The sequence below is a fragment of the Daucus carota genome, chromosome 5 (genome assembly GCF_001625215.2).
Source record: "Daucus carota subsp. sativus chromosome 5, DH1 v3.0, whole genome shotgun sequence".
Lineage (NCBI taxonomy): Eukaryota > Viridiplantae > Streptophyta > Magnoliopsida > Apiales > Apiaceae > Daucus > Daucus carota.
In genome coordinates this window covers 24749418-24773150 of record NC_030385.2, presented here as the reverse complement: position 1 = coordinate 24773150, position 23733 = coordinate 24749418, and the positions used below count along the sequence as shown (strand labels likewise).

At 31.9% G+C, this 23733-nt stretch overlaps 1 protein-coding gene and 1 long non-coding RNA gene across 12 annotated transcripts; one reads left to right on the top strand and one right to left on the bottom strand.

Annotated features, from left to right (window-relative positions):
* On the top strand, nt 1-23524 carry LOC135152917 (5'-3' exoribonuclease 3-like). Of its 9 annotated transcripts, none has more exons than XM_064094150.1 (7): nt 1-362; nt 2222-2324; nt 2431-2507; nt 2588-2779; nt 2918-3037; nt 19455-19629; nt 23245-23524. In XM_064094150.1, exons 1-7 carry the CDS (start codon nt 159-161, stop codon nt 23301-23303), a joined length of 930 nt encoding a protein of 309 aa, XP_063950220.1. In that variant the 5' UTR covers nt 1-158; the 3' UTR covers nt 23304-23524. The 9 variants fall into 9 exon arrangements, with proteins under 9 accessions (XP_063950220.1, XP_063950221.1, XP_063950225.1 ...); XM_064094155.1 differs by lacking the exon at nt 19455-19629 and adding an exon at nt 15031-15097 and having other exon boundaries at nt 4-362; XM_064094154.1 differs by lacking the exons at nt 19455-19629; nt 23245-23524 and adding exons at nt 15031-15097; nt 15218-15260 and having other exon boundaries at nt 4-362.
* On the bottom strand, nt 15847-18755 carry LOC108200334 (uncharacterized). 3 transcript variants are annotated; one of them, XR_010292202.1, is made up of 8 exons: nt 18631-18755; nt 17908-18153; nt 17691-17801; nt 17320-17501; nt 16422-17120; nt 16248-16328; nt 15988-16112; nt 15847-15900 (listed from the first exon to the last, which is right to left on the bottom strand). It is a non-coding gene; the product is annotated as an uncharacterized LOC108200334 (long non-coding RNA). The 3 variants fall into 3 exon arrangements; XR_010292201.1 differs by having other exon boundaries at nt 16248-17120; XR_010292203.1 differs by having other exon boundaries at nt 16060-16112; nt 16248-17120.
* Nucleotides 23525-23733: the final 209 nt, after the last annotated feature.

Below are 23733 nucleotides of genomic sequence, written 5' to 3'. Positions count from 1 at the left end.
CCAATCCACCCATTCGTACCGTGCCCTAATATTTCTACTACCTCTCTGTTTTTCCCTCATTCCGCAGATATTCAGAATCATTCTCTATTTGTAGTTGGTTGCTTTCGTTTCAATTATACTCAAACACAGAAACGCATACCTCGACGTCGTGACAGAGAATGGGAGTTCCGGCGTTCTACCGGTGGCTAGCGGAGAAGTATCCGATGGTTGTGGTGGATGTAATTGAAGAAGAGGCTGTTGAAATTGAAGGTGTTAAGATTCCTGTTGATACTTCTAAACCTAATCCCAATCAACTTGAATATGATAATTTGTATCTCGATATGAATGGAATTATTCACCCTTGTTTTCATCCTGAGGACCGCGTAAGTCTCTTCGCTTTGTAATTCTGTTGTAATCTCTTCGGTTTCTTGTGAATTTTCTCGATTGTTCGCGTTTTGCTGCTGCTTTGAATTTATGTCGTGATTATCGGGAGAATGTTGTTATCTGTTTTTGGAAAATTGTTGAGTTGTTTATTGAGTTGTAAGTTAGTATGTGTTGGGATAGTTGAATTGATAGGTTAGTTGTGAGAAATGGAGAAAGTAGCTTAGGCGGTGAGGTTGATATGTCCTGTTTTGCCTTAAAAGTTGCTTGCTACAATAATTTGTGTGATGCCTTGCTAGTTATTATCTGTTTGGATGGTTAATATGACTGTGAGAAATGAAAATGTAAGATAGATGTGAAGTCAAAATACGTATGTAGATGTACTGAAAGGAAAAAGAAGTGCCTCGTTCCCATTTTTGAATTTGATTTTTGAGTTGGAATTTGTTATTTGGCAAGAAAAACAATAAATTAAGTTGGACTTTAAGTTGATTTCGACTTGTAAGCTTGGTAGCCAAACATCTCCTAGTGATATGTGGTTGTCATAGTTATGTTAATTTTTCTGGAAATAAGTAACTTATTTTTGCAAACAATGAATATTAAATACTTAAAACTAAATAATATTAGCAAGTCCTTATTTTCATAGCAATTAAGACCGGCTAAACATGCCCATACTGGGAGATTTTTTTTTTTTATCTCTTTTGATAGTTCAGTTTTTGTTGCCATTATTATCTGGATGTAATTCACTTATACCTATGTGCAGTTTTGCTTTAGTTAGAAGCCATCTGCTGTTTATAGTTGTCTTTGTGATTCTTAAGTTATTAGCTGTATAGTGTTTTTTTCAAGGAAATTATTTGTTTGGATAGTTTAACTGATAACTTATGTATTAATAGCTGTGAGAAATGAAATATAACTTATATGCAGTGAAGCTAATAGTAATTATTTTAAAAAGTCAAAATACAAACTGAAATTTATTCAGGAGATATATAAGTACGTCTTTCCCACTTTTTAAAATAAAGTTATATTTCAAGTCATACGTTACATGACAAGCGAACTGGTAAAATTATTATGGATTTCGTAAGTGGATTTGGCCTGTAAGCTTCTTAGCCAAAAATCGCCAAGTCTTTTTCAGGATGTGATGCTCAAGACGGTACCTGGTTTTTTATTGGAGAAACTTGATGTAATTTAGGTCTCAAACAAATTTGGAGGGAAAAAAAATGTCATATGAGAGATAATAGTGCGGGGAGGAGCTTAAATAGAACTTTAGTAATGTTAATATCTGTGAAAGATGGTAGTTATTCTTTTTATAACATCACAGCCTGTGATAAAGTAAAATATGAGGACCATATTCTACTGATATTGATATATATGTGTAATGATGATAGGGCCTGTAAATTTAGTAATGTTAAATGGATAGTAAAATAGACTTACAAGAGATATTGGAGAAAGAAAAAGGACATACTAGAGACAGTAGTCTAGGGAGAGGTTTTAATAGAACTTGAGTACTGTTAATATTTACAAAAGATGGTCATTATACTTTTATGAAATCAAACCCTGTGATAATAATAGTATAAAATGACCATTTGTACTGATATATATGTGTAATGATGATGGGGGCCTGTAAATGTGGTAATGTCAAGTGGGTTGGGAATGGTTAGTAAATTAGACTTGCAAGGATTAGGCTGGTCAGCATTTTTGGCTTTATCACTCGGCCAAAATATATTAAGAGATCTGTTTCATATAATTTTTTTCTTAAAATCTTGTTTGTGCAACAATTTGCATACCTAAAGTTTCCTTATTCTGGTAACTTTTTCCTTGATTTGAACCATTTTCATGAATACCTGTTTCTTCTATTGCGCTGCAGCCTTCTCCAACCTCCTTCACCGAGGTGTTTCAGTGTATGTTTGATTACATCGATAGGCTTTTCGTGATGGTGCGTCCTCGAAAGCTGCTTTACATGGCTATCGGTGGGTCAAATTTTGAAATTATTTTAAAATTTAATTGATTTGAATTTTTTGCTGTGTTCTTGTTTTTGTCTTTCTTCTTGTGATAATATTTTGGCACCTTTTCTAGATGGTGTTGCCCCAAGGGCAAAAATGAACCAGCAACGATCTAGGCGGTTTAGAGCAGCCAAAGATGCAGCAGATGCGGTGAATACCTCTTGTACAAAAATGCATACACTGTGAAGCTAAAAACTTCTAGAGCCAGTTTGTGACTCCCTTTTTTGTAGGCAGCTGAAGAGGAAAGGTTGTGTGAGGAATTTGAGAAGGAAGGCAGAAAGCTTCCCCCAAAACAGGAGTCTCAAGTCTGTGATTCTAATGTTATAACTCCTGGAACTGAGTTTATGGCAGTTTTGTCAGTTGCTCTACAGTATTATATCCATCTTAGAATTAACAATGACCCTGGATGGAAATCTGTGAAGGTATTACACCCCATAAAATATAAATCTGGTGTATGGATTTCCTGTTAAGATTATATATGCTTCCAGTTGTGAAGAATTTTTTATTGGTTTTAAGCAGTAGTGCTCTGTATTATTAGTTATTCCTCTATTATTTTGAAGGTAATACTTTCTGATGCAAATGTTCCTGGTGAAGGGGAACACAAAATTATGTCCTACATTCGACTGCAGAGAAACCTTCCTGGTTTTGATCCAAATACACGGCACTGCCTGTATGGTTTGGTAAGCCTTCTGATTTGAGTAGTGGTGGACTGCTATCTAGTGAATATCTTTTTCTAAACATGTGATGATACTGTGATTAATAAGGAAGAAAGTTATAAAACAGAAGAAGAAAATGATTCTCATAGTGATTATGATAATAATCTAACTCAAATACAAGAACAATTTAATACAGAACTAAATAATAATGATATTAATAAAATTGAATTTGACAAAAGTCCTCTTAAAAATAAAGTTCCATATGGAAGATATTATTACCCTAGACCAACCCCTATGGATGTCTTATTTGAAGAAAATTTTATAAACACAGAAAAATCTAGTTTTTCTTCTGACCAAATCTATGAATGGAACATAGATGGTTGTGCAGAACAACAGATTTTTGCTGTTTTACATAAAATGTTAATGTATTCAACAATTTGTAAAGCTAATAATAATTCTGATTCTCATATTGCTAATTTTATAACCTCTGGTTTTACTGGTCAACTTAAAGGTTGGTGGGATAATATATTAACCCCTGTACAAAGAACAGAAATTTTGACTGCTAAGAAATTAATACAAACACAAACTTCAGATTCAATGGTCGTTAAGTCTGAATATCAGGAAGATAGTGTATATACTTTAATACAAACTATTTTAAAACATTTTATAGGAAATGCTTTCCATACTATGGATTGTAGTCGTGAATTATTAATAAACCTAAGATGTCCAACATTAACCCATTTTAGGTGGTATAAAGATGTATTTTTGTCAAAAATAATGCATAGACAAGATGGTAACCTATCATTTTGGAAAGAAAAATATATTTCTGGATTACCTACTCTTTTTGCTGAAAGAGTTCGTAACAGATTAAGATCTAAACATCATGGTTTAGAAATACCTTTAGATCAATATACCTATGGTGAATTAACCAATGAAATGATTGCAGAAGGATTAGCTCTCTGCAATGATTTAAATTTAAAAGCCCAATTGAAAAAACAAGGAATTACTCATAGAAAAGAAATAGGTGAATTTTGTGAACAATTTAGTTATCCTCTGATAAAACCTACTCATAGGAAAATGCCTAAAAAATTTAATAAACCTAGAAAGTCCTATTCTAGGAAAAGAAAAAAATACAAGGAAAATCAACCTAATAAATTTAAATCTTCTTTTAAAAAGAAAATACCTAAAAGACAATTTATTAAATCAGTAACGTGTCACAAATGTGGTAAAAAAGGACATTATGCTAATAAATGTTTTCTTAAAAAGAAAATAAATGAGTTATCTATGGATGATTCTTTAAAACAAGAAATTTATAATATTATTGATTCTGATTTGATTGAATCTGATACTTCTGAGTATTCCTCAAATGAATTATGCAATATACAAGATTCTGATATAGATTATACTTCTGAGTCTGAGTCTAATGAAGACACTTGTGCTTGTAAAACATCTATTGATCCCTATGTTGCTAATTTAAACATGAATGGATTAAGTATAAATGTTCTTAGTAGTTCAGAACAATTTGTGTTAGACATGATAGAAAAAATTTCTGATAATAATTTAAAAAGAGAAATGATAGAACAATATTTATCTAAGATAAAAGAACCTCAGGAAAAACCTTATAAAAAACCTCAAATTTATACACCATATACATTACAAGAAGTTATATCTAGGTTTAATCAACCAGAAAAACCCATAACTATTCAAGATTTAAAAGAAGAGTTAAATTCACAGAAAAAAGAAATTAGTAATTTAAAACAAAGAGTTAATTACCTAGAAAGTATTTGTGAACAGAATACTACATCAAAAGAAGATGGAGAATCTTCTAATCAATTTCTTTGCCGTTTACAACAAATAACATATCAAAAATGGTATATTAATATTACATTAATAATTAATAAAACATTCACTTTAAATACCATTGCTCTAGTAGATAGTGGTGCAGATATTAACTGCATAAGGGAAGGATTAGTTCCTACACAATATTATGAAAAAACAAAACAAGATTTAAGTACAGCCAATGGTAGTAAATTATGGATTAAGTACAAATTAACTGATGTAACAATTTGTAATCAAGGAATGTGTCTTGAATCTGCATTTATAATGGTTCCTAATCTTTCTCAAAGTATAATATTAGGAACACCATTTCTTAATAGTATTCAACCAATGACAATATATACTTCAGGAATTCATACAGAAATTAATGGAATAAAAATATCTTATGAATTTATTTCATCACCCATTTTAAAAAATTTAAATGAAGTACCTATTAATAATATAAATTTGCTAAAAAGAAGTATAGAGAATAAACAAAATCATAATATATTATTAAAACAAGAAATAATTAACTTAATTATTGAAGAAAAACTGAAAACTAAGATAATTCAAGAGAAAATTGATCAGATACATAATAATATTCAAACAGATCTTTGTAATAATTTACCTAATGCATTTTGGAATAGGAAAAAGCATATGATTAGTTTACCCTATGAAGAAAGTTTTACAGAAGATAAAATCCCTACTAAAGCTAGGCCATCTCAAATGGATAAAAATATGTTAGAATATTGTAAACAAGAAATAACAACATTATTAGAAAAAGGACTAATTACTCCTAGTAAATCTCCTTGGAGTTGTGCAGCTTTCTATGTCAATAAAAATGCAGAAAAAGAAAGAGGCACTCCAAGACTTGTAATAAATTATAAACCTCTTAATAAAGCATTAAAATGGATTAGATATCCAATTCCAAACAAAAAAGACTTATTAAATAGATTAAGTCAAGCAAGAATATTTTCTAAGTTTGATTTAAAATCAGGATTTTGGCAAATACAAATAAAACCAGAAGATAGATATAAAACTGCATTTACTGTTCCTTTTGGACAATATGAATGGACAGTAATGCCCTTTGGTTTGAAAAATGCACCTTCAGAATTTCAAAACATCATGAATGACATTTTTATCCCTTATTCACATTTTTGCATTGTATATATAGATGATATTTTAATTTTTTCTGATAATATAGATCAGCATTTTAAACATTTAAAAATATTTATTGATGTTGTTAAACAAAATGGATTAGTCTTATCTCCAACTAAAATAAATCTATTTCAAACTAAGATTAGATTTTTAGGTCATAATATCCATCAAGGAACAATCATTCCTATTGAAAGATCATTGATTTTTGCTGATAATTTTCCTGATAGGATTACTGATAAAAAAATGCTACAAAGATTCTTGGGAAGTTTAAATTATATTGCTGATTTTTATAAAAATTTAGCTCAAGATACTAGTATATTATATAAAAGATTAAATAAAAATCCAGTACCGTGGACAGAAGAACATACTAAAGCTGTTCAAAAAATTAAGTTAAAAACTAAAACAATACCTTGTATTTATTTAGGAAATCCTCAATGGTTTAAAATAGTAGAAACAGATGCGTCCAATATTGGATATGGTGGTATTTTAAAACAAGTAAATCCTGATAGTAAAAAAGAAGAATTATTAAGATATACTTCAGGACATTGGAATAAAACACAATTAAATTATTCTACTGTTAAAAAAGAAATGTTATCTGTATTAAAATGTTTGTTCAAATTTCAAGATGATTTATTATATCAAAATTTTCTTCTTAGAATTGACTGCTCTTCAGTTAAAGAAGTCCTTGAAAAGGATATAAAGAATTTAGTTGCAAAACAACAATTTGCAAGATGGCAAGCCTTATTGTCTGTCTTTGATTTTCAAATTGAATATATAAAAGGAGAATCAAATTCTCTTCCAGACTATTTGACTAGAGAATTTTTACAGGGATTACCCTCTCCAGAGAAAGAGGGAAATTAACTATGAATCGTGGTGGTTATACCAGAGGATCCACAAGTGGTAATACCAGAGAAAATAAATCTTCTTTAAAAGATGTTCTTAAAAGAGAACAAGTAGATGATATCTACACCTCAAATGCTTGTGAAATAATACTCACTCTAGAAAATTCTGACCTTAAATGGTTTTCAGATGCTAATTATATTGCATCAAGATATTTTGAACCTTATAATCATTATCCTTTAAAAGGATCCAATAATACCAGATTGTTTTATGAAACAATTCTCAAAGAAACTCAAAGTGTTGAATTTGAACACTTTTATAGAGGTGGAAATACCCAACAAAATAAACATGCTCCCTATAGCTTTTCTAAAGCGTCTTTTAAAAAGATGTTATCTCCAACAGATTGGGGACTAGATCCTAATAGGACTAGACAAATGACCAATTATCCAAATATGCCTTATACCTACTGGGATTATAAGGATGCTTGGTATAATTGTTTTTATTATAATAATCCAGATTTTAAACACACTTGGTTTTTCAGATTTATGTCTGATTTTATTATTAATGATCCTCCAAATTGGAGTATTCATTGGTGGGAAAAATTTGGTCCCAAAACTAATGTTCTACCAGAAGAGTTATATCTCTTATTTCCTGGATATAAGGAAGAATGTTGCAAATGCTCAAATGAAGGGAATGATATTCCTATGATGAAATTAATGATGGTTTATAACCTACCATGGATCTGGACTTGGGAATATGCTACCAAGCAAATTCAAGGCTTTAATAAAGGTCTTCCTACCTTAGTTCGCCAATTTAAATATAAATGGTGGAATAAGTTTAATACTGAAGAAACTGTTAAACAGTTGAAAGCTGATATTCAGTATTGTAAAAATAAAAATCAAGAGAAGTTAAAACTTCAAGAAAAAGAGGAAATAAAAGATCCTCTAAAATCTCTTAAAGAGACCTTGAGAAGGAAATATCCTCAAGCTTCTAAAAAAGAAATTCAAAAGAAGCTATTAGAAATTGCTTCATTTTCTGATGATGAAGATGAAGATGATGGTAATACCAATATGTCAATCACAGAGGAATCCCCTGAAGATTTTGAGGAGAATCTCCAATACGCTCAAACTCAATAATGGATCCAATCAAGGAAAGATTTCGCAAGCTTAATAAGCAGGAAAGAAAGCTTAGTATGATATATCCAAAGATTCAAGAAGCAACCAAGGAGTTAGAAATCTTAAAGATAAAAAGTCAATCAGCATACAATAAGTATGTGTTAACCAGATATGGTTCATTTCAGGAAATGCACTCAGCCAAAATTGCAGCTGAAAACAAAGCCGATGAATTGTGGGTACTTCATGATAAGGAACTACGAATAAGGCACAAAAGAGATTGGTTATACGAAAGACTCGTGGAATCTAACAATCTTACAGCATGAAGACGATCCAGCAAGTATTCAGAAAATTAAAGAGAAAGAAAGAGAAAATTAGAACTTTAGAAATATGGGTAGAAGCCCTGATGGACATATATCAAAGAGATCTTAGCAACTTTGAGTCAGATGAAGAACAAATGAATTTTCTCCTTTATGGACTTAGAGAAGAAATGACATTAATCTACAAACGACACAGAGCAAGAGAAATGGAAAAAATTTTACTACATCAAAGTAACCTCACTGGATGATGCAGCAATGATGCAAGAATGATGCAGGCAATCACTAAGATGACATAAGCAATGACATCATCAAGAAAATTCTGGACACCAATAATGGAAGACAATCATGGACTACAATAATGCAAAGCAATAATAGAGCTGCATGATTAAATTCATGATGTAAGCAATGATGTAATATAGTTTGTCTCTTTTAGTGTACAACTACTATAAATAGATGTGTGTAACTTAGTTGAAGGGCAGATCGAAAACCATAACCCTTCAAAACCACTCTCAACCCCTCTTGTAAAATAAACACCCTTGTATTGTAAAAGTTTTGAAGATCAATAAGAAGGTTTGAAGTTTGTATATCAGCTCTCCTACATGAGTAATAACTCGTGTAAGTATTCTTAATCTTTATCTTTGTTATTTAAATTACAGATTATATCTGTTTAAATATATCTGGTCAAGTTCATAACTTGTCTTTAATTATCATCTTTATTATATATCTGTCAAGTTCATAATTTGTCTTTAATTATCATCTTTATTATCGGTCCTTGTTGCCTTGCATCTTTATTATCGGTCCTTGTTGCCTTGGTAAATTTGGTCCCAAAACTAATGTTCTACCAGAAGAGTTATATCTCTTATTTCCTGGATATAAGGAAGAATGTTGCAAATGCTCAAATGAAGGGAATGATATTCCTATGATGAAATTAATGATGGAAGAATGTTGCAAATGCTCAAATGAAGGGAATGATATTCCTATGATGAAATTAATGATGGTTTATAACCTACCATGGATCTGGACTTGGGAATATGCTACCAAGCAAATTCAAGGCTTTAATAAAGGTCTTCCTACCTTAGTTCGCCAATTTAAATATAAATGGTGGAATAAGTTTAATACTGAAGAAACTGTTAAACAGTTGAAAGCTGATATTCAGTATTGTAAAAATAAAAATCAAGAGAAGTTAAAACTTCAAGAAAAAGAGGAAATAAAAGATCCTCTAAAATCTCTTAAAGAGACCTTGAGAAGGAAATATCCTCAAGCTTCTAAAAAAGAAATTCAAAAGAAGCTATTAGAAATTGCTTCATTTTCTGATGATGAAGATGAAGATGATGGTAATACCAATATGTCAATCACAGAGGAATCCCCTGAAGATTTTGAGGAGAATCTCCAATACGCTCAAACTCAATAATGGATCCAATCAAGGAAAGATTTCGCAAGCTTAATAAGCAGGAAAGAAAGCTTAGTATGATATATCCAAAGATTCAAGAAGCAACCAAGGAGTTAGAAATCTTAAAGATAAAAAGTCAATCAGCATACAATAAGTATGTGTTAACCAGATATGGTTCATTTCAGGAAATGCACTCAGCCAAAATTGCAGCTGAAAACAAAGCCGATGAATTGTGGGTACTTCATGATAAGGAACTACGAATAAGGCTCTGATACCAAGGCAACAAGGACCGATAATAAAGATGATAATTAAAGACAAGTTATGAACTTGACCAGATATATTTAAACAGATATAATCTGTAATTTAAATAATAAAGAGAAAGATTAAGAATACTTACACGAGTTATTACTCATGTAGAAGAGCTGATATACAAACTTCAAACCTTCTTATTGATCTTCAAAACTTTTACAATACAAGGGTTTTTATTTTACAAGAGTGGTTGAGAGTGGTTTTGAAGGGTTGTGGTTTTCGATCTGCCCTTCAACTAAGTTACACACATCTATTTATAGTAGTTGCACACTAAAGAAACAAACTATATTACATCATTGCTTACATCATGAATTTAATCATGCAGCTCCATTATCGCTTTGCATTATTGTAGTCCATGATTGTCTTCCATTATTGGTGTCCAGAATTTTCTTGATGATGTCATTGCTTATGTCATCTTAGTGATTGCCTGCATCATTCTTGCATCATTGCTGCATCATCCAGTGAGGTTATTTTGATGTAGTAAAATTCTTTCCATTTCCCTTGCTCTGTGTCGTTTGTAGATTAATGTCATTTCTTCTCTAAGTCCATAAAGGAGAAAATTCATTTGTTCTTCATCTGACTCAAAGTTGCCAAGATCTCTTTGATATATGTCCATTAAGGCTTCAACCCATATTTCTAGAGTTCTAATTTTCTCTTTCTTTTTCTTTAATTTTCTGAATACTTGCTGGATCGTCTTCATGCTGTAAGATTGCTAGATTCCACAAGTCTTTCGTATAACCAATCTCTTTTGTGCCTTATTCGTAATTCTTTATCATGAAGTACCCACAATTCATCGGCTTTGTTTTCAGCTGCAATTCTGGCTGAGTGCATTTCCTGAAATGAACCATATCTGGTTAACACATACTTATTGTACTCCAATTGGCTTTTTATCTTTAAGATTTCCAATTCCTTGGTTGCTTCTTGAATCTTTGGATATATCATACTAAGCTTTCTTTCCTGCTTATTAAGCTTGCGAAATCTTTCCTTGATTGGATCCATTATTGAGTTTGAGCGTATTGGAGATTCTCCTCAAAATCTTCAAGGGATTCCTCTGTGATTGACATGTTGGTATTACCATCATCTTCATCTTCATTATCAGAAAATGAAGCAATTTCTAATAGCTTCTTTTGAATTTCTTTTTTAGAAGCTTGAGGATATTTCCTTCTCAAGGTCTCTTTAAGAGATTTTAGAGGATCTTTTATTTCCTCTTTTTCTTGAAGTTTTAACTTCTCTTGATTTTTATTTTTACAATACTGAATATCAGCTTTCAACTGTTTAACAGTTTCTTCAGTATTAAACTTATTCCACCATTTATATTTAAATTGGCGAACTAAGGTAGGAAGACCTTTATTAAAGCCTTGAATTTGCTTGGTAGCATATTCCCAAGTCCAGATCCATGGTAGGTTATAAACCATCATTAATTTCATCATAGGAATATCATTCCCTTCATTTGAGCATTTGCAACATTCTTCCTTATATCCAGGAAATAAGAGATATAACTCTTCTGGTAAAATATTAGTTTTGGGACCAAATTTTTCCCACCAATGAATACTCCAATTTGGAGGATCATTAATAATAAAATCAGACATAAATCTGAAAAACCAAGTGTGTTTAAAATCTGGATTATTATAATAAAAACAATTATACCAAGCATCCTTATAATCCCAGTAGGTATAAGGCATATTTGGATAATTGGTCATTTGTCTAGTCCTATTAGGATCTAGTCCCCAATCTGTTGGAGATAACATCTTTTTAAAAGACGCTTTAGAAAAGCTATAGGGAGCATGTTTATTTTGTTGGATATTTCCACCTCTATAAAAGTGTTCAAATTCAACACTTTGAGTTTCTTTGAGAATTGTTTCATAAAACAATCTGGTATTATTGGATCCTTTTAAAGGATAATGATTATAAGGTTCAAAATATCGTGATGCAATATAATTAGCATCTGAAAACCATTTAAGGTCAGAATTTTCCAAGGTAAGTATTACTTCACAAATATTTGAGGTGTAGATATCATCTACTTGTTCTCTTTTAAGAACATCTTTTAAAGAAGATTTATTTTCTCTGGTATTACCACTTGTGGATCCTCTGGTATAACCACCACGATTCATAGTTAATTTCCCTCTTTCTCTGGAGAGGGTAATCCCTGTAAAAATTCTCTAGTCAAATAGTCTGGAAGAGAATTTGATTCTCCTTTTATATATTCAATTTGAAAATCAAAGACAGACAATAAGGCTTGCCATCTTGCAAATTGTTGTTTTGCAACTAAATTCTTTATATCCTTTTCAAGGACTTCTTTAACTGAAGAGCAATCAATTCTAAGAAGAAAATTTTGATTTAATAAATCATCTTGAAATTTAAATAAACATTTTAATACAGATAGCATTTCTTTTTTAACAGTAGAATAATTTAATTGTGTTTTATTCCAATGTCCTGAAGTATATCTTAATAATTCTTCTTTTTTACTCTCAGGATTTACTTGTTTTAAAATACCACCATATCCAATATTGGATGCATCTGTTTCTACTATTTTAAACCATTGAGGATTTCCTAAATAAATACAAGGTATTGTTTTAGTTTTTAACTTAATTTTTTGAACAGCTTTAGTATGTTCTTCTGTCCACGGTACTGGATTTTTATTTAATCTTTTATATAATATACTAGTATCTTGAGCTAAATTTTTATAAAAATCAGCAATATAATTTAAACTTCCTAAGAATCTTTGTAGCATTTTTTTATCAGTAATCCTATCAGGAAAATTATCAGCAAAAATCAATGATCTTTCAATAGGAATGATTGTTCCTTGATGGATATTATGACCTAAAAACCTAATCTTAGTTTGAAATAGATTTATTTTAGTTGGAGATAAAACTAATCCATTTTGTTTAACAACATCAATAAATATTTTTAAATGTTTAAAATGCTGATCTATATTATCAGAAAAAATTAAAATATCATCTATATATACAATGCAAAAATGTGAATAAGGGATAAAAATGTCATTCATGATGTTTTGAAATTCTGAAGGTGCATTTTTCAAACCAAAGGGCATTACTGTCCATTCATATTGTTCAAAAGGAACAGTAAATGCAGTTTTATATCTATCTTCTGGTTTTATTTGTATTTGCCAAAATCCTGATTTTAAATCAAACTTAGAAAATATTCTTGCTTGACTTAATCTATTTAATAAGTCTTTTTTGTTTGGAATTGGATATCTAATCCATTTTAATGCTTTATTAAGAGGTTTATAATTTATTACGAGTCTTGGAGTGCCTCTTTCTTTTTCTGCATTTTTATTGACATAGAAAGCTGCACAACTCCAAGGAGATTTACTAGGAGTAATTAGTCCTTTTTCTAATAAGGTTATTTCTTGTTTACAATACTCTAACATATTTTTATCCATTTGAGATGGCCTAGCTTTAGTAGGGATTTTATCTTCTGTAAAACTTTCTTCATAGGGTAAACTAATCATATGTTTTTTCCTATTCCAAAATGCATTAGGTAAATTATTACAAAGATCTGTTTGAATATTATTATGTATCTGATCAATTTTCTCTTCAATTATCTTAGTTTTCAGTTTTTCTTCAATAGTTAAGTTTAGGGGTGCCCATGGGTTATCAAAACCCGCCCAAACCGATCTAACCGACCCAACCCGACCCTAAACCAACCCGAAAATTTTTAACCCGAATTTTGATTGGGTAGAAAATTATTAAAACCGATTTAAATGGGTTGGGTTAGGGTTTTGCCTATAACCCGCCCATTCTAACCCGACCCGCATATTTTATTTAATTTTCATATATTTTATTTGTTTTTACTGAAATAATTTTAGGTGTCTTTATATCTAAACTAAAAATATATCACATATTACTTAAATTCATAATAAATGCGTAAAACAATTTCTAGTTTGAACGAATCATGAGTTGCTTAATAAGAACTAAGCTATTGGCAAACAAACTCGATAATGAGCTCAGCTTGTCTCGAAAAAATTATGAAATTACAAAACTAAGTGATCTTACCTCACGCTCATTTTCTAGTAACCCATTCTACCCAACCCAAACCGACCCAAACCGAAATAAATTCTAACCGACCCAACCCGATGAGATTTAAACCGAACTTTAGTTGGGTTAAAAATTAAAAAAACCGAACTAAATGGGTTGGGTTAGAGTTTAACCTATAACCCGCCCAACCCGACCCGCGGGCACCCCTAGTTAAGTTAATTATTTCTTGTTTTAATGTATAAAATGTATAATCAAGATTAACATAATCTATTAGTAAGTAAATATGATGCCTCCTGATAATGATAATGATATTATTATTAATCCTCAAAATTACCGTTACAACGTTACAAGGGATGAAATTTTGAATTATAATTAAGATTCTTTTTATTAGAAGACAAGATGAATTAAGGTTATCAAAACAAATTTTAATTATATTCGAGTTTTGACTCTCTTTTAAGTTAACTAGGGAATTATGCCCGTGCTTCGCGTGCGGAAATTATTAAAATTTTCATTAAAATGAGGTCGGAAAATAAATTAAACTAAAATTAACATTAAATTTTTAATCCTTACTTTACATATTATGTATATATATGGGTATTGCATCATTAAAAAAATAATTATTTGGAGTACAACTTTAATAATTTATTAAGGTAATATACATGTATTACATCATCAAATGGAGTTATATACGGGAATTATGCCCGCGCTTCATCTGCGGAGAAGTTAATAGCAATTTTAATATATTATGAATAAACAGAAAAAATCCTGGTTCATGTTTGATTCGGTGAATGAAGTAGATGATATTCCAGAATAAGAAACCCCTGATTCATACGCATCTGTAGCAACAAACAGCTTGCTTTTGGATACCACATTGTCCTTGTTAATTTCTATCAGCAACCGTACTTCTTTCGCGGTTAGTTCAGTAGCTTTCTTTGGAAACGCATTTGGTGTCTTCTTATGTGACGCAAGAAACAAAGAAAATTGAAAATATTGGTTGCTGTAATGAAAAATGCTTGTGCTATGTGTGGTGAAGTTATACATACCTTCAGCAAGATTGCAGTCAATTTTGTTGCAGTCGTGCCTATCATTCTCTTTGGCGCACGGTCCATCAGGATGAAATTAGAAGCTTCTTTCTCATCTTGGTAAATCATTTCTCTCATAATTTATTCCGAGTATTTAATTTTCTGTATACTAAACTTTATATTATTAAATCTACTAACTTGATTTTTGACAAAATGACTGGCTTTGCGGTGGAACAACAGTCAGTATCTCCTAAACATGTTGAGCTCCAAGATTTTGTTATCACTCCCATCTAACTAAGTTATTGTACTTGTATAATCATTATACTCATAAACACATGGACGTGCTATATAGCCTGCTCACAGAATCCCACCATATCACCATCCACGCTTGGAATGAAGAGAATTTTCCACTAATATATTTCTCAGAAGTTGCAGTGTTTTGCAACGTTACTGTGGTAGCATGTCTTTGGTTTAATGACATCACCATCCCGACATCACCAGTCCTTGGGTCCACTTTAAAAAGAAAAGGAACGGATCTGCCACAAAGAAAAAAAAAATAACATATTGGAATCTGAATACACTTCTCAAACACAAAAATTACAAAAGATAAACATTCTCAAGAATAACAAAGTCAAGTGCCTTTGTGTTCTTATAAAGTGCAGAGGAAGTCATATCCTCAAAAAAGTTTCTAAAGGCCAAGGTAGTAGAAAAAGAGTTAAGCTTGTAATAGATTAAATTTAGAAGGTCTTAGGGAGACATGCATGTAAGCTTGGCCAATAGAAAAGAACGAAAATAACTAAGAAAAGAACACAACTAAGCTTCGGAGAATCTGATTACCATTTTTATCAACATCAGTGACATTGGTGTACTATCTATTTATGTTTTTAGCAAATTAAGCATCTTGTTATATTCGATACCACTGCCTGCAAGAATATATGAGTAAAAAAATAGTTAAAATGCTTGAAAGACTTAACCGAGCAAAAACAAACATAAATATATAGTACACCAACCAGATGAATTATAACTCATCGTAGGAAGCTGGTAACTGGAATGTTAAGTTTTTAGCAAATGAATATTCTGACCAGTCCTTTATGAACGGAGAAACAAAATCGAATTTCCATGAACCACGGGGTTTCTGTGTTGGAAAGAATGATTAACACTTGCATTAGGAGAAGTAATGTGCGAAGCATGGACAAATTAAATCATTATATTCAGTTGAATATAATGTGTTAATGTGTTGTTCCATCAACAGTTTGTATATAATGTGTACCTTGAATATCAGCATTGTAATTAGATGTCTGAGAAATTCTGGATCCAATTGCTGTGTTCACATCAGGATCAGAAGTCATGCCTGTTGCAAAAAATATATAAATGCATGAACTGATCAACGTAACTTTGGACGTGAAGAATGAAAAGCAACATCAAAGAAACTTTGTCGATTTACCCGTGCCTTGTGTATGAAATAGCCAACCTGTGAAGGTCTGCTATGCTCCTTATTCACGCGTTGATCGTCTCTGGCAGGTGCTCCTGTGAAATTTGTTAACAAACATCAATGCGTGCACTACTTAATTATGGATTGACTACCATGTATGAGAAGTGGATCACACACCGGAGAATAAGTAGCCATCGCCATGATTATGCAAATTCACTATGTGTTGATGCAAATAGGCATCGAGTGCATAACGATAACCACATCTCTGTGATTCTATAAGTTTAGAATTAATAACTCATAAATCTAACAAATAATATAAAATTCTTAAAACATGGGTAATACTGATATATAACCTTCTTGAACATCATGGTTTGATATATCACCTTCTTGAACATCATGGTTTGATCCTAAACTTGTTTCTATTATTATATAGAACAATGATGTCCAATTTTATCTAGGATTCCAGTGTACACGAAATGAAGAACAACAGTCTAGGATTGTATGTGAATTATCTTGTTATAGTGTCTTGTAATAGCATTTTTCTTGGAATAGAGCCTGGCAGAGGCAAAATTAGCAATGGAAGTTGTCAGACTGATATTACTGGTAAAAGATGTGAATTCTGGTTATTGGCACTCAAAATTTCAAGCTGATACTATCTCTTCTATAAGGTGGCATGTCCTGATGGAGAATCTACGATATCAGAAAAATCCACTGCAAATGAAGCATAGAGCTAGTTTAAAGATAAGTAAAATAGCACATAAATATATACTAAATCCTAAAACTTATATACAATATATTTAAGGTCTTCCTACACTAAAGAAATTATGGTATTTTCATATTCAGTATGCCATAGAATTCCACTTATAATGTATCAAAACCAAATTTAAAAAAAAATTGGTGGCTGTGATACCTTATGAGCAGGGATGTAGCACTGACCGTCTGGTTTAGGATTATAACGCGACCTACTACGGAGTCTAATAATAAATTGTGGTAGAGTTTTGTACGTGTACCGTGGCTAACATTGAAACAGGCGGCAAGCACTACATAGGCAAGACACAGTACCACTCCAATTAAGTAATGCTGGGTCCCATCCTGTTTATATGAGAGACATATATAATATGAGGTAAAGTTTCGTATGAGCTAGCCTCTTTGCATCAGCAAATGGCTGAATTCTGAATTATGCAGTATAAGACTCGTTTAATTAACTTAATATGTATGCAGGTAAGACTCATGTTCTTGATTGAAGCATCATAAAAAAGGGTGTTCTGAGTAAACTTATACCGTCAAGGATGTCAGAACAATTGCAAAAGCAAGGGAAGCAGATTGGAGGCGTCCGAAATCAAGATTCATGGGGACTCCCATGATCCACCTGACAATATCACATAGGGGAATCTGAAAAGAAAAAAATTATCATCTTTAAACAAAAGAACACAGTGAAGTACTTCAGAAGTTTCTGACTAAGACTGCAACAACTGATAAATGGTAGAATAGTACTAACCACAAACGCTGAAATTTGTGTAGCAGACCCGAGAGAGACACCCAAAGATATATCCTGTTTAATCCCAAAATTGTCAGGGTTATGACCAAGTGGTTATTAACAAAGTGGTTATCAGGAATGTGCATGTGCCACCTTGTTTTCCAATGCAAATATGACTGATCCAGTATGTTCTGCTGCATTCCCGACTATTGGTAGCAATATGATGCTGATAAAGCCTACAGAAATACCCCAAGAGTCTGATGCATCCTGCATGAGAAAGCATAGTACATCTCCATAAATGATTAGCATATATACGTATAATGTTAAACTGTTAATAACTTTATCACCGTCTTAGGTTCCTTACAATTTGATAGACAAATCACTGTCTTACGTAAAGTTTATGCTAACTTTATCATTCATATGCAAAAAAAATTAAGCGAAATCATTCATGATATAGTGTTCACACGTAATTCAAACTTCACGGTAATACATACCACCTTCAATAACAGGATTAGTTTTATACACCAAACGTGGAGTAAACTCAGAATTCCTCTCAATATTGTACAAAGGATATCTAGCTGCAAATGTTATCCAATAATAATGATAATATAATCAAACTACAGAGCACTACTCTATAATAGGAAGAAAGAATGTAGATTTTCACTTTGCAAGGGCGTAAGGTCATAAATTAAGAGAAAGAATTCAGTACTGAATACTAATAAATCTCAAAATAAAGTATATTACCTGCTTTCGTAATCTTGATCTCCAAGCAGACTCTCTGTTAGATTAATTCCTCTTATGTCTCTTTATCTCACGTTCATCCTGTTAATCCAAGATAAAATGCATAAAATCAGTCACACGATTCTTGATTACCCAAACCTTATTGTTGAAATATTAACATAAAACAGGACATATGTAAATTACAGATCTTTTCCACCTTTAATGATTTCACTGATAATGCAATCTTAAAATACAATGAGAGAATCGTCATAAGCTCGGGCACGATAAAGCAGAAGACAGGATTATTAACATATGATAAAATTCTTAGTTATAAGAAAAATAATTTTACTACCCAAGAAATTCAATACTGGTTGATAGCACCTTGATAGAAGACATAAGATCTAATCAATTAGTATGTGAGCTTGTATAAGAACACTCAAGCAAATTAATTAAAATATAAATTTGACTTGAGTAAAATGGCATTGTGCAGAGCAAATAGATTGCCTCAACATAAACATAGACGATATATTTTTTAAAAAAAAGTAAAGATCTATAAGTTTTTGCAAGAAGCAAAACATACATATGTACTTCAGTCAATCACTACCCATAACTATTTACTCAGGAGATGCATAACCATATCTACCCATTAGTATGCGAGCTCGTATAAGAACACTCATGCAAATTAATTAAAATATAATTTTGACCTCGAGTAAAATGGCATTGGACAGAGCAAATAGAATGCCTTAACATAAACATATAAGATAAAATTTTGGAGTTGGGTACATTTATTTACCCATGGGTAAATAGAAAATAGCACTCACATTTCATATACATCCCCTTGGCAACAGAGTCACACTTTGGATATGCGATTTTGGCAAGTCCTGAGACGGTATCCACCAGGTTCACATTCTCTACAGAAACCACAGCACGAGTGGTGGCAGGAGCATTCTGAGCTGCAATCAAGGCATGTCTTGATAGCTGTTTCACGTACGGCAGGGGGAACACGACTGTCTAACTTGGGAGGTGATTTGTCAACCTGCAAATATATGTAAAAAAGAATAGTAGACATATGAGACTATGTACAACCTACCACAAACAAAACTGCAGAGCACATAGCAATTCATCTTAGTAGATTAAAATAAACAGAAAAAACATGTTCTAGTATCAACTCACTCTATTTGTTTCTAAAAAGAAAAAGCACATTAGTTTATGTTTTATACCCGTTTCATCACCAACACTACAACCGCGCTTCATAAAAACCGTGTAACAGATCAAACAACCAAATATAATTAATTCAATAAAAAGTAACACAAATAAAAAAAATTAAAAGTAATTAAAATAATCAAAGATAATATAAAAGTATAAAAATTAGGTTCACTCTATACTTTATAAACCAATTAGGCTGGTGAATGCTTTGTGAAGACCATGCTTTATCAAGAAAACTATACCAGAAGGCAACTGAGATATACTTACAATTTGATTCGACAAACACCAAAACAAATCAAGTCTCTCTTAAAAAGGAAAACTTATGGAAACAAAAAATAGTAATATAAGAGGTTTTGTTGCTGTAAGGAATACATACTTCCTACAAATCAGCAGAGGTCGAATAACCGCGAATCGCATGTTGTAAATTCTGAACAGCCTCAGAATACTTCTTTTGATAGAACTACAAATATACATTCAATCAGACTTCAATAAAACAATGACAAAAAGGTCATTCAACCACAATATATTCAAGTAAGAGAAAGAATCACCTGAAGATGACCAAGTCGCCGGAAAGCCCAAAAAGCCCTAGGCGACTTCTCCCAACCTTCACGACACGCAGCGATTTCCGCTATGAAGAGAAACAAAAATTGAAAATCAAGTCGTCGAATAACTGAAAAGATCTTGAATCGAGATATTATTGATAGTATTTTTGAAATTTGTTTGCACCGTGACCCTAATTACCTGCTCTTTTCCATGTTTTTGGGAAGATGCATAGTAAAATAAATAAATTACCTGGAAAAAAGTCTTAAAATAAAAATACCTGTCAGTTGTCACTTGTCACAGAAGCCAGGATCTGCATTCAGATCAACATTGCACAAAGGAGAACGTCTGGTTGCTGCTACAAAAAGATAAGCATGAACATAAAAAAGAAGAAGCATACACGACGCACATCAACAACTGCAACTCTGGGTGGAGTAAGTAAGATCACTGAATAGGTTGGTCATGGGCATTAACAGATCAAGTACAATGATGGATACCCTTTAATACTTTTTATTTAAAAAGACATGACCTACTTACATTGTTTTGACACGTTGTGGTCTGCAGCTGATAGCGTGGTATGACCCGTGTCTGAAATGGTAAATTGATTAATGAGGGCCAAGGCATGATGAAATGAGCACACAACCCAAAAGGAAACAGAGTGTAACGGCACTATAATTAGAACAAAAAAGGCCAGAGCACACATCATCAAACTTATGTCTTATGCACATAGTAAGAAAACCCGACATACATTGAACGGATTCATTCTGATCAATTGTCTATAGAGGAACACAATTCGTGACCGCGACAATAAAAAAAGACAGTTGTTGGTCAAAATTTCACGCCATCAACAACAAATAATCAAGCCTACATAATGAGTGTGCATCAATACCCTGATTTTCCAGAGATGATATTGTCAGAGGATGACGAATTCCCAGTGGTTTTGGATTTCTTAGTGCTCTCAGCGCGTCTCTGCAGATATAAATCTAGAGCATTACCAGACCCTCGTTGACGGTTACCTGCAACATCATCGGTGAAATAAAAACACAAACACCTGGTGATCCGATTATAAACATACACAAACACATGCTCTAATTTGATGAATGCAAGCCTATAGTATTGATAGTAACAGCATGTGAAGCCTCTGCTTCATTTTCTTTATTTCTTTTACAACCTGTACATTAAACACAATAGACGATTGTCACACCCACGGAGCAAAGTACAGTCCTGATAAACACGTTCCGAAGAGGATGACTTTTCGGTACAAACCTGAGCTTGAAGAATTATAAATGACTTCTGCGAAGTTGAATCCATGGCTGGTGAGTTTCTTGGCCAAAATCGCTCCACCAACACACGGAAAGTCTCTTACATAGCAAGCTAAGGGGATCAGTTTAAATTTTGAAAAATACTAAACATAGCATAATATGCACCCTTGATTACATTCACTTGCCATGTTGTAATAGATGGATGCCAAAATTACGGGGCTGCAGAATATATAAGCAATCAGTTTTCGTGAAGAAGGGAAGCAAAGAAACTGAGCCAGTGGAGTCGGTTATAAGGCGGGTTTTTTATATCATAAACGGGTTATGCGAAATAGGTAAAATTTATACAGGAGAGCGGGTAAAACATGGGTAACCGTGGGTAAAATATGTAAACGGGCATTGCACTCATTAAGAAGATATAGATATAGATATAGATATAGATGTGTGATTCTAGAATATCAATTTAATACAATATATGTATATATATGCACACATAATTATATATAAGTCATATATATGAGTTAAGTTATATGGAGTTCAAAAAAAAATTGGAGTATTGGAGTACAAAGTTTGATAAAATGTAATCTAGTCATCTAAATTTCAATTTTTTTGTCCAATAATATTTGTAAATATTTGACAACCTGCACATTATGTTCTGCAACATAAACATCGTGATCAAATGGTAGAATAATTACTTTTATAAATCATAGGACTCTATGTTTTGCAATATAACTAATAAGCAGAACAATAATATTAATACTTGTTAAAGTTGAAAGATATTAATGATTAATTGACAATTATGTGCAAGACAACTTATAAATAATAAATTATATCAAAATTTGGATAATCAAAGATATTATATAGGATCAAACTAAAAAATTATAATTTGTACTCCAATACTCCAATGTTTTTATGTACTCCATAGAACTTAACTCTATATATATACATATTTATTATAAAGTAATAAATCATGTTGTGTTTTTTTGCTTCAAATAACCATTCCACATTTCCACTTTCATATGTATTCATTACATTTTTAAAAAACAACCATGTACAATATGAGAGTATGTATACGTTCCCGTTCGTGTCATCCAAACCTTTCCTTCGTTACCAGAGCTTCACGTCATGTTCATCCCTCTGAATATGATTCTCTCGCCCAAGATCATCTACCACATTCGAAACTTTCAAAATTAACTCCTAGCTACAGGTAAACATTTTTCCTCTTTTTTTGCGGCTTGTCATTCTAATCCTAAATATCTCCATTCATTGTATCACTTCTATTTATATTATAAATATTATAAAGTTTGTTTGTGTTTATTGGCTTCAAATGACCATTCTACCCATATGTATTCACTGTATTTTCAAGAATAACCCTGCACATATCATTATGTATACGTTTGTGCAATCCCAACCTTTTTTTCTTTACTAAAACTCCACGTGTTGCTTATCGTTCTCTCTATGATTCTCTCGCTCAAAATCATTTACTACATTCAAAACTTTCAAAATTAATTCTTGTTGCTGGCAAAGCTTTTTCTTCAATTTTGTTTTTTGTCGCTTTTTATTCTAATCTCAAATATCTCATTCATTTTATCACTTCTTCGGTTTTGTAGTTTTTCAAATGTAATTGTTTCAGGTGTAATTCATGGATTCTCTGGAAAGGGCTCCTCTCAAGCCGTCGACATCGGGGTTTAGTAAATTTCTATGGCCGGTCTCTTCCTTTTATAATTTTGCATAAGATTGTGGTGTCTATGTGTTGTTTGCTCCTGTAATTACTATTGTGTGCCTATATTTGTTACTATTAGGTAAAGATCAATTTGAATTTGACCATGTTGATTATAACCGGTACATTGAGTTTTGTAACTCCGGTGGATGAGTTTGGTATGGTCTTATTATCTTCGTTGTTTTGTTGGTTATTTAACTTGCAATAGTCTAATTTCAATACATTTACAGATTTATTGTATATATGCTCTTTGTAATCAAATGTTTATTGCAGTGTACACGTTTGATGAAAGATAAAAAAAAAGATCTTTGTGTTTGAATTGATATTTATGCATTAATTTATACTTCCAGTTGTCAGAAAATAGATTTCAAAATTTTATAATTGGTTTATAAGAAGACTTTG